The sequence below is a fragment of the Sparus aurata genome, chromosome 15, assembly GCF_900880675.1.
Source record: "Sparus aurata chromosome 15, fSpaAur1.1, whole genome shotgun sequence".
Lineage (NCBI taxonomy): Eukaryota > Metazoa > Chordata > Actinopteri > Spariformes > Sparidae > Sparus > Sparus aurata.
Window position 1 is genome coordinate 30,761,888 of NC_044201.1, and position 12,329 is coordinate 30,774,216.

General features: G+C 41.9%; 2 protein-coding genes across 2 annotated transcripts in view; one reads left to right on the forward strand and one right to left on the reverse strand.

The window, feature by feature from the left end:
• Positions 1–2,217: 2,217 nt before the first annotated feature.
• Positions 2,218–7,345, reverse strand: foxg1b (forkhead box G1b). Its single transcript, XM_030440961.1, has one exon. It carries the CDS (start codon positions 6,962–6,964, stop codon positions 5,726–5,728), a length of 1,239 nt encoding a protein of 412 aa, XP_030296821.1. The 5' UTR covers positions 6,965–7,345; the 3' UTR covers positions 2,218–5,725.
• Positions 7,346–8,879: 1,534 nt separating this feature from the next.
• The window catches only part of LOC115596147 (acylphosphatase-2-like), a 56,671-nt gene continuing 53,221 nt past the window's right edge, over positions 8,880–12,329 (forward strand). Inside the window, exon 1 of the mRNA XM_030440963.1 lies at positions 8,880–9,017. The gene's annotated coding sequence lies outside the window, so the exon portion shown is untranslated. The remainder of the gene's footprint in view (positions 9,018–12,329) is intronic.

The following is a 12,329-nucleotide window of genomic DNA, read 5'->3' on the forward strand; positions in this document are numbered from 1 at the left end:
TGGTTTTTGGCAACAGAACCAGATATTTTAACACAAACCTTTATCTTTCCTCTTGATCTCAGCTCACAAGTGTCCTAACGACTCTGTAAGGACACTCCGACATTCTGTAAGGACATTCTGTAAGGACACTCTGTAAGGATGCTCTGACACTCTGCAAGGACACTCCGACACTCTGCAAGGACACTCTGACACTCTGTAAGGACACTCCGACACTCTGTAAGGACACTCTGACACTCTGCAAGGACACTCCGACACTCTGCAAGGACACCCCGATGCTCTGTAAGGACACTCCGACACTCTGTAAGGACACTCAGACACTCTGTAAGGACACTCCGACACTCTGTAAGGACACTCCAACACTGTAAGGACACTCTGATACTCTGTAAGGACACTCCGACACTCTGTAAGGACACTCCGACACTCTGCAAGGACACTCCGATACTCTGTAAGGACACTCTGATACTCTTTTAGGACATTCCGACACTCTGTAAGGACACTCCAACACTCTGTAAGGACACTCCGACACTATTTTAGGACACTCCGATACTCTTTTAGGACACTCCGACATTCTGTAAGGACACTCCTACACTGTAAGGACACTCTGACACTCTGTAAGGACACAACTACGCTCTGTAAAGACGCTCCGACACTCTGTAAGGACACTCTGATACTCTGTATGGACGCTCCTACACAGAGTTTAAACCCTGCGACTCCCCCCCTGTATGTTAGAAGTGAAGAAGCCTCTTGGATGAGACGTGAAACGTCTTTAACAAACTGAAACACGTCCAGCTCTGATTCACCACAGACGTTGAGAAGTTGCAACACAAAGAAATGTCGAGTTTCAACATGTTGTGCAGAAACATTGTTCTGCTGACTGGGTCGGCCCGATCCAAGAAGAGAACCAGTCCAGCAAAAACAGGGAGAAGTTTACAGAGACCATAATTACTTTCAGTCTTTCACTTTGTGTCACTGCAGGATTTCTAAAATTGCCACAAAACCCTGTTTTGACATTTTGACACCTCAATGACTTCTTTATTTATTTATTTTCACTTTTTATAATAAATGATTGTCTAAGATGACCAGAATATTTATTTATTTATTTATTTTACTGTAGCTTTGTTAGCCACGAATACTTTGGTGCCTTTTTATTTTGTTTGAAACTTTGTGTTTATTTCCCAACATACTGTAGAAATAACAAATAAATATATTATCAGAACATTAATGACTGAAGGATTATTAAAAAGACGTTGATGAATCCAAAATAAAGACAAATAACACCATCAACATTTTGATGAACGAAGTTTATGCTAAATTCAGGTCAGTATACCTTTAATTCTGTCAAAACGCTGTGATGTCTGATGAGTTTTAACACTGCTGAGAATTAAAGTCTCATCATAACTCTTTATGAGAATAATATAATGAATCTTATCACAAACTAATACTGATACTGATGAGTATCGGTACCATTAATATTTCTCACCTAGAATAACTGATACGTTTGCAACAATAACAAATAGTTATTATTATTATCGTCGTCATTGAATCAGACGTGTGAAATTAACTCTTCGTGTTGAGGCCTGCAGGAAACTTCTAAACTCAAAGTGTCTGAATGTGATGAGGGGAAATCTGAGATTTATAATTTAATAAAGCAGAATAATCTGATTCCTTCTCTTGTGAGTGAAATATAATTCATAAACCTCCAAATGTATCAAATGTAAACATCTTAAAATACTTAAAGTCTGAAGACGAACATTCAACTGTGAGTCGAACATAAAAAATAGATTAATCTAAATAATTCTGAAAATATGTTTGTGTAAATTATCTGTAATGCTGCAAGAAAAACAGTTTATAAGATTTAAATAAGATATTAAATAATAAGGAAGAAATAATCATTCATAAAATAAAACGACCAAGGATCAGAATCGTCCTGAAGAGACGAACTAACGTCGAATTTTAAATTCATCATATAAAAACATTCAGAAATGTTTCCTTCTCTAAAAACTGATTATAAATTCAGAAATTAATATAAAACACTTGTGTTGTTAAAACTCAACCAGCGTAAAGTTACAAAATCATAAAAACAAAACAAATAAAAAACAAAAACTCAAATTACTTTTTATTAAATACCAAAAGAGACGCAGTCACTAAAACAACACGTCTCTTCGTCATAAATCGTGCTCACACAGTTTGTTCTCTTTCACATCATGAGGCAGAAACTCGTATTTCATCCTTTTTAATCAAGTTTAGTTCATCTGAAAAAAACCGACAGACAGACACCAACAGAAACAGACGGTACAACATGTGAACGCTAACGACAAGAGTGCAAAAAGGAAAAAACAAATAAAACAAAAAAAACCTCCAAAACATTTTTATTTTTTATTTTTTTTACAAAAACCAAATATGAACATGGAGATTTCAAAAAGACAAACCGAGCCGAGATCAATAACCAATAATGTTCAACGTCTCAGCGTTTAATGACAGACTGTGTGTGTGTGTGTGTGTGTGTGTGTGTGTGTGTGTGTGTGTGTGTGTGTGTGTCAGAGGTTATATATAAGCTTTTCTTGCACTGTAAATAAAGGTCCTCAAAAAAAAAAATCAGGGAGTGAGAAATCAGCCAATCAGCAGCTTCGTGTCTGATGTTTGAACACACAAGGAAATTATTTCTGATCATTCTAATCAGATTAAATTAAATCCATCCTGCAGTTTGTTTAAAGTCGTTATTGATGTTTATGTTTGTTTATTTCTGCGATAAAAGACCAAACGATGATGAATTGTGCTGATGATCAATATATTTATCAGTTGTTGAGCTTCAGCGTGTCGCAGTGTGTCTGTAAACTCTCCTCGTCGTCTCTCTGCAGCTTCATGTGTGTTTTTATTTAAAGGCATCGTTAGTTTGAGCTCAGACGACGGCGCTGACCTGAGATCTGTGTGCAGACCGATCGATATCGCAGCGATCGATACTGCGATCGTCCAACGCTTCTCACAAAAAACAAAAACATGTTCTGTCTCCTGTTTTATTTTCTGACGCTGATTTTAACGTACTTTGTTCTGACGCTCTGTAAACCATCGACGAGCTGAAGGATCTCAAATGATCTTCAATGTTTCTACGATTTAATTTTAATAAGAAAAAACGTCAGCGTTTAAATTCAGATCGACCTGCAGGAAACATAAACTTCAGAGTTAAAATCATGATTTAATCAGTTTCAGAGAAAGAAGACGACGTGCGAGTGTTTTATGATCGAAGCTTTGATGGACGTTTGGACGCCATTTTAACGCCTGAGCATCACAAACACTCAGCAGCTGTGCAGCGATCAGTTAAAGCCGAACGTTCACATCAACAATATTAATTAAAGGTAATGAAACAAACTGTGTTAGATGTCAGCGAACTAACGCCGTAAAACAAGTTAAACAGGATGAAATGAAAGTGTGTTTTTTTTATTCAGGCGTTAAAATAAACGTTGACTCAAACTTGCACATCGAACCTTTAACCATCGTCTCTCTGCGTCGCTGTCGACCTCAGATAGAGCATCACAAATTCAAAATGGCGGACGGAAGAGGAGCTGCACACGGCGCCGATTTTATTCTCAGAGAAACAAACAGTTCAGCTGGACGAGATGTCAGAAAGACTTTCACGTTCTCGTCCACTCGTTTGACACCAACGAGATCAGATTCTTCACATTTAACTTTAAATCATGACGTAATAATTTAAATAATTTAATTAAACCGTCTTCAGACTTTTATCTGAGTATCGGCCCGACAGGCTGAGAAATATTGTTTCGCTCTTTTTTAATTTGGTTTCCTGAGAATAAAAATGTTTTAACAGTCGATTCAGAAACTTGTCAAAATAAAACGTATGTGGGAGAAAAAGAAAAAGAAATCGTGCTTAAGAATAAAAACAAACATTACAAATATTATTTTCTGTTTTAATAATTTGTGCATGAAAGAGTTAAATTCTGCCGCGTGTTTAAAACAGCTGACATGTAATAGTTTCTGTATGAGTCCTGATTTAGACAGAAGTTCAGTCAGAATAAAGTTTAGGTGAATAAACGTTTCTTTTCATCTCGTCGGTGTTTCGGTTTCATCGTCACATATCGATCCGCCTGCTGACGTCAGCTGATCTTCAACACGTCACTGAAGCTGCTGCAGTTTAACTCCCAAACTTAATAAATAAAATACATTTTTTAAATGCAGAAAAAGTCGAATTTACAGATTTATTTATTTTTTAATCACTGCAGCTGAAAACCTCGTATCTCCACTCCTTCATTAGAACATCTCATTCTAATTATTTTACAAAATAAAAGCATTTGTCGTCCGGTTAAAAGGAGGTCTCATCAGAATAAAAGCAGGAGGATGAAGGCCGTGAGGCGGCAGAAAGCTCCGGAGAAGAACTTCAGTTAGTTTTATTTTAATAAGCTTTGTTTATTTTTTATATGATTTAAAGTTTGGATTTCGGAGATACAAGTTTTGCACCTGACAGCAGCTGTGTGTGTGTGTGTGTGTCTGTGTGTGTGTGTGTGTGTGTGTGTGTGTGTGTGTGTGTGCTGCGGAGCCTCGTGAGCGTTTTAGAGCCCCGCGCGCTGTCAGAGGCCTCCGTCCTCCGCCGGTCCACCTGCGGAACTCCACCCGGGGCACGAGGGCCTCTGAGCGGGGCGGAGACAGACGACACGTCGCTCTGAAGCTGCTGGAGGATTTTTACTCGATTATGTTTTTGTTTTTTGTTTTTTTTAATCAATTAACAGATTGTCTATCTGCACGGAGCTTTTACGCACATGCGCAGGAGGTTTTACGCTCATAGAGGGGCCCTGCTGCACACACACACACACACACACACACACACACACACAGTCTGGATGAACATAGAAACATAAAGAAATAAAATCAAACTGGTTCAGCTGCGATGTTTTTGCATAATTTTACACATGAAGAGTTCTGTTCCAAAAACTGTTGTATCCGTTTGTTTGTTTGTTTGTTTGTTTGTTTGTTTGTTTGTTTGCTCGAGAGAATCTGATTTATTTTGGATATCGATATTTCTTGGAAGGAAACTCTTCTTTGATCATTATTATTATTATTCACATCATCTTCATCACATCCGGGGTCAAACCTGAGTAGATATGATTTGTAGGCTTATTTTTCCTGTCGATCCCCTGATTGATTGATTGATTAATTGATTGATCGATTGATTGTTTCTGCTGATTTTAAGGCTTCATTTAGTTTTTTTTTTTTTTTAGTTTCTTTCTTCCTCTGTAATAAAAAAGAGAAAAGAAAAAGTTCTGATTGTCTCATAAATAATTATTAACCTGTCTTATTCTTCTTATTGATCCTCATCGACACATAGAATTTAAATACATCGTACAATAAATACAAAACATAAATAAAAGACTCAAAGAAAGTACTGAAAATCTTTGTACAAGATATAAATAGCTTGAAATATTCTTAAAGAGTTTGTTACCTTTGGCAAGTCTAGTTTACAGTTGTACAACCCGCGGGTAACGAACTTTGTCCCTTTTTCAATAGAATGCAACAGAACCTCAGAACAGAACCGACCCGTCGCTCTGCGGGCAGAATATGGCCAAAAAGTTTCACTTCATATATATATATATTTTTGCGCTCGTTGTTTGATATTTACCACTTTTCTTTTTTTTAATTTGCCCTTAAACTTGACGTCTCTTGTGCGTCCTCGTCCCGGTGCCATCCGCGGAGAGGTGATGGGGGAGGAGGGGGGAGATCAGTTTAGGAAAGCGTTTGGGGTCACCCTCTTTTGATGGGACAGCACCCCGGGGAACCCCGCGGACACGCCCGGGGAGAAGGCCTGTAGGGAGCTGTTTCTGAGGGAGTCCGACAGCAGGGACTGCGGGGAGCTGCTGGTCGCCAGGCCGCCGAACCCGGCTGCGCCCTGCTGGAGGTGCGGAGGCGGTCCTCCACCCGGCGGCCCCGGCGGCCCGGAACCAGCGTGTTGGGTCCCTGAGACAAAATAGCCGGCAGTCTGACCAGAGAGCAGCCCGACCGGAGACGTGCTCATCCCGTAACTGTTCGTCAAGCCCAGCGCTCCCGCGGCCGAGCCGCCCAGGATGGAGCGCCCCAGGTCCCCGTTACTCAGCTGCTCCACGGCGGGCAGCAGCGACCCGTAGCCCGCCGCCTGGTTCAAAAAGCCGGGTGAGGATCCGTTGTAGTGCGGGTGGTGGTGGTGGTGGTGGTGCAGGGACAGAAACGGAGAGATCTGCCAGTACAGCGGGTTGTTCGCCCGCTCGTTAATCCCCAAGCCGAGAGGAGCGAAGCGCAGCCCGCGCTTCATCGCTAGTTTGCCGCGGGAGGTGGCGGAGCGCCGGCGGAGCTTCCCGGTCGTCCCCCCGATGAAAACATCATCGCTGCTCGGGTCCAGCATCCAGTAGTTCCCCTTCCCCGGGTCGTCGTAGTGTCGCGGCACCTTCACGAAGCACTTATTGAGGCTGAGGTTGTGCCGGATGGAGTTCTGCCAGCCCTGCTTGTGCTCCCGGTAGTACGGGAAGTTCTTCATGATGAACTCGTAGATGCCGTTCAGCGTGAGCCGCTTCTCGGGGCTCTGCCGGATCGCCATCATGATCAGCGCGTTGTAGCTGAACGGAGGTTTGTCATACTTTCCGTTTTTCCCGCTGTTGTTCCCGTTGGTGTTCTGCTCCGGTGTGGCCTTTGCGCCGTCACCTCCTCCGCCTCCCCCTCCGCCCTCCTCCTCCTCGTCCCCCTGCTCCTCTTTGCCCGGTTTCTCCGGGTCCAGAGCCGCGGACATGGAGTCCACCTCCGGCGGGTCCAGCGACTTCTCAGAGTCGGAGCCCGGGGAAGGAGAGAGGCTCCCGGGGATGCCGATGATCGCGGCGGCGGCGGCGGCAGCGACGGAGTCCGATCTGTCGCACTTGGAGGGCAGCAGGAGGCTCTTGATGCTGAAGGAGGAGGACCGATGGACGGTCGGCGGGTCTTTTACATCCTCCATGCCCGGTGGCGGCTCTCTCCCGAAGAACGAGGAATAAATAATAATAATAAAAAACAACAAACAAACAACTCCAAGCCCGTCCACCTCCGGTACCCGGACTGGAAACAGGAGAGAGACAGAGAGGAGAGAGAGAAAGGAGGGTCAGGATGAAAGAAGCATGGATGGAGGAGTGGAGAGAGAGAGAGAGAGAAAGAGAGAGAGAGAGAGAGAGAGCGTGGCTTCAGTGTGGAGAAATTAGTAATTAAGGAGGTTCCGACTGGCGGCTACATCACGCGGAGGAGGAGCTTCTCTAACTTGGTGGTTTTGTTCCACAGATCCTCTCCGCGGCTCTCCGTCTCCACACTGACGACCTTTCACGTCTCCAGCAGCTCAAACGTCTACTCTCTCTCTCTCTCTCTCTCTCTCTCTCTCTCTCTCTCTCTCTTTCTCTGTGTGTGTGTGTGTGTGTGTGTGTCGGTATTTACGCGCTCGCACCTCTGCGTAAAAATCCCCCCGATGATCCAGAGTCTGTGCGTAAAAGCGCACGTCCGTCTCTATGTCTGGCTTGGCCCCGTGTGTGTGTGTGTGCGCCTGTGCGTAAAAGCGCGCAGGGGCAGTTCCGCCTCCTCCGCTTTTGTTTTCTCAACGACTGTAATAGTTTGAATTCATGTCGGCAAACACAGCGCGTGCACAATCGGTGTGCGTTCATGTGTGCGTTTTTGGGAGGAGGAGGAGGAGGAGGAGGAGGAGGAGGAGCAGCAGCAGGGGGAGCACCGAGCGCGCCGCTATTGTCTACTAATAAAAATCACTGTGCCGTGTAGGAAACACACGCGCGCGCGCACACACACACGCACGCACACACACAGACACACACACACACACGCACACACACACACGGGTCGGACGCTGTGACCTGAGCGCCTCCTGTCGGCCATAATCAGAACTGCAGCACAATAAACCTGTTTGTTCTCTGACTGCTGTAAACGTCTGATAATAATGATTATAATAACAATAATAACATTAATAATAACAACAATAATAATAGTAAATTATAGTTAATGTAACAGTTACGTCACCTCGTTTCTAACATTTTACTCCTCTGAGTTTTCTGATTCTGTTAGAAATCCTTAAATGAATAAAAGTCACATAATTCTTCTAAATATTTATTTTAAACTAAATCACGTTAATTTTGTTTAAATATGAACTGTAATATATCTATAATCTGTTTAATGGCTCTTTAAAGAACTTCAACTGTGACTCTGATTTATGAGAAATGTTTGTTTCTGGCCTCAAAAAGTGAATAAGTATAAAATTAGAGGAGTTAGTTATAACAGTTAGTTATAACAATAATAATAATAATGGTAATGATAACAATAATAATTACAATTATTATTATTATTATTATTATTCACACATTTTTTAAAAATAGAATAAAAAAATAAATTAAGAAATGAAATTAAAGGGAATCAAATGTATTTCAGTTTCCCCTCAAACATTTTTTTCTTTTTTCTTTCATTTCATCAAATGAAAAAAAATAAATAAAATAGAATCAGTATTTCCCAAAATTCATCCGGACACACTGAACATAGTTTTGGATATTTGGGAGAATTTAAAGTCGAAAGAGTTTGATGACATAAATGAATAAATAACAGGTTTATTGACACTGCAGCTGTTCAAACGTCCTCCTGGTTTAAATTAATTAGTATTAAATTTAATCCACATTCTGAGAGTTTTAATCTGTTTTATTCTTCAGGAATATATTTTTATTTTAAAATCACGTCACATTTTCTCTTAAACTCGCTGCAAACTTTTCTGTCATCAGCAGGAAGTAGAGAGGCGCACGTGCTGCAGGCCTCATCATCAACGTCATCATCATCATCATCATCATCACCTCGTGCTCGTTCCTCAAACTTTTCCACGTCTTATCAGATATCAGAACAATCTCTCTTCCTCCTCCTCGGCTCAGGTGTCAACTGTTGCACCTCGTCCACGTGTGTTTTCGCTGCAGCGCCCGGCGAGCAGCGCACAGGCCACACATCGAGCGGAGTGGAGCGCGTGCAGCAGGTGAACACAGGTGAGAGAAGAAATTATCAGGAACAATCTTCTTCAGGAGGAAGAGGAGGAGGAAGGTCAGTGAGCTGTGTGTGTGTGCGTGTGCGTGTGTGTGACGTCACAGAAGTGTTTAAGTCAGTTAAACAGCTGCTATAAAACAGATCTGTTCACAGTATGGAGGATCAGATCTGCCAAAATTAAAATAAATACTTTTTAAAATATTAAATTAATAATGATCATTAAAGGCACCAAAATAAATTTAAAAATGAGAAAAAAATGTCCCTTGTTTATCTATTTATATTTTGATTAATTATCTTTGTATAATTTAATTTTCCATAAATGTACTCTGGATGTTTATAAGAGTGTCACTTGACTATTAAAGATATTTGTGCCATGAGGCAGAAACACAAAGAAATAATTAATTAAATAAATATCTACATGTGTTAATAATTTTAAAAAGTAAATATCAGTGTAGACTTTATAATTGAAACTTTGCATTTAGTCCATTTAATGGTGTGTGAATTTATTTACTGAATTTAATTATTAACGTGTTTTATTTCAGGCGGTGTTTTGTAAAACATCAGCAGATTTGAGTTTAGTTTAACCTTTAATAACATGTTTTATTCATGTGGAAAGTAACTAAAGTAGTCAGAGTAATGTAATGGAGTAGAAAGTACAGTACTGCAGTCGTTAATGTAGCAGAAATTAGAAAAAAGTCCCGTCTCTCTGTCGACTGTCGTCCGTCGTCTGTGGATGATTTGTTGAAGCTTCTGGACTTTAGATTTCTTTGTTGAAGACTCAAGTCTGATTTTATACGACAGTTGAAAGGACGTGACTGTACGAACGTTAGCTAACCGCTAACAGAGCTACAGAAGCTAACGTCAGTCTGAAGATGGAGTCCGCTAACGAGGACCAACATAACGAGAAGCACGACAGAGAACATTTAAGACTCGGTTCGCTTCTGACTTCTGATTTGAAGCGTATTAAAGAAGATTCATCTCGTATGATTTGTTTAAATCATAAACTGAAGGGTCTCTGACACAATGCATGCTGGGAAGTCTGCTGATATAATTGTTTCCCTGTGGTGTTAGTGTTAGCATCACGGCTACCGCTAGCAGTCTGGCTTCAGGCTTCCAACAGCCAGCAGCTTGATGAAGAAAGTCTGATCTCAGGTCTGTGAACAGAGTCAAACAGCTGGTTGTGTTAATAAGTTCGTCATCACATCGTCTCATCGGCACGTGTTTTATTATTTGGGACTTCTTGCATGACTGTTGTTTTACAGTGTATTTCCGTCTGGATCGTCTCGTTGATAAACTCGCAGGAGTCGGTTGACAGACAGTAAGCCTGCAGATTTCTGGGCTCCTGGAGTTCAGCCCGGTTGTTAATCCAGCTCTGGTTCTGCTGCTGAGTGTCGTCTTATTCTGAGACGATAACAGTTTGATTTTTAGACTCAAGGCGAAAACAAAGAGCTCTTTATCCTCTGCTCAAACTGAGTCAGGTGCTTTATTCACCCTCCACAGTTCTGCTCCGTGTTCAGGCTGACGCCGACAGAGCGAGTAAAAGTTCATATCAAATACGCGGTTTGTTACAATGATCCTTCAGACGTGGTCGTTCAAAGAAATGTAACAAAGGGAGGAGATTTATACACAGACATCAAGCTGTCGGAGCGACTTTAACTTATTAGTTAATAACTTCATTAGTGTCAAAGTCAATTAAAATATTTAAACCTGAGCATCATAAATCTTCTTCTTGTGTTTGACACGCGGCTTCGATCGACACGTTGAGCCGCGATCAGTGTTTGTTTACAGTCACCGAACGATTTGTATGAAAACAGAGCTGCAATCCAGATTACGCACACACACACACACACACACACACACACACACACACACACTCACACACACACACACACTCAGGTCGTCTCTCTCCAAGCTGCTCTATTAATTCTCTGCTGCGTGGTTTTATTCTTCTGCCAGATGGTGTTTCTGTTAAACTGGATCTGAACCTCCTGAACAAAAGCTCTGTTTGGGCTGCGTTCACCAGCACACACACACACACACACACACACACACACACACACACACACACACACACACGTGGTGTAAACTGTCTGAGCTTTTCGATATCGTTGCATCACAGTATGTCATCAGTAGTCGCGTTTGCATGAAACATTTTGAAGAGTTTTGCATAAGAAATTTGATGGAAAGCGACAAAGAAAACTTACTCTACTCTGATTTGCAAAAAAGTTAGTTTGCTTGTTTGAGGTGTTTTTGTCTTTTAGTGAATTAATGTTCAGACTCTGACGTATTGAACGTTTAGCTCACATGACTGATCAGCTTGAGCTGTTCTACTCGTTCTGATAGTCGTTTCGTTCCTACAATAATGTTTCAGTATCGTCATGAAGACATTTGGTCATAAATATTGTGATACTTGATTTTGTTTTTCGATCCTAAGATTTCATTTTTCAGCCCTTTTGTCAGGCGCCTTGTTACGACGTGTGTTGAAGTTGAGAGGTTCAGACAAACATCGTTCTGAAGTTAAATGTCTCACTCATCATCACTTCCCTCGTCATCTCCAGAACAAACTGTGTGTATAAATCAGAATATTATCAATCAAGACTTATTTAAACAAGTCTGACGTCCTCTGGATGCAGTCTGTTCATCCTGTTCGTGATGCCAAATGTGACAGAAGGAAACAGAAAGCTGAACTCGTCTCATGGTGGATTTTCTGTTTTTCTTTTCACGCAAGATGTCAGGAACATTTTGGAAACTGTAGAGAGCGACTTCAGTCTGTGTTTCAAACTCAGCGCTGACTGAACGACTTCGAGCTGCCTGAAGGAGACGGATGGACGTCTTTAGCTTCACGTCGTAGCATAAAGGGGTGAGAAGTAGCGTCTCTGTTTGGAGCTGGAGCTGATAAACTCACCTGTGATTGAACCTGTTCACACACAGACGGAGATGTGATGGTCAGGTGTGAAGAGGATAAACTCTCTGTAGATACTTGTGAGATAATGACGAGATATAAAAACTCTGGACAGACGAAGACATTAAGTCCTACATGTTGCTCCGCTGACTCAGTGTGCTCTTACATTAATGATTACAGGCTTAAGGTAAGCAGCCTGTGCTGTAAGCTGCAGCGTCAGGGGAAACTCATCCATCCACGTCCACTACTGCTGATGGTGTGCAGGGTCGCCGGGGGGCCGGAGGGAGGATTCACCGTGACGCAGGACCGACCAGCACCGACCCGTGGACCGACACGGCCACAGTGTTCACACACAGAACCTCTGACTTTCTGGTGTGTTCCTGAGGATCGACCCGACTGCCATCGTGTGAAT

Excerpts from the sequence above, each read along its gene's own strand:
- foxg1b (XM_030440961.1), bottom strand. The coding sequence starts at position 6,964 with ATGGAGGATGTAAAAGACCCGCCGACCGTCCATCGGTCCTCCTCCTTC.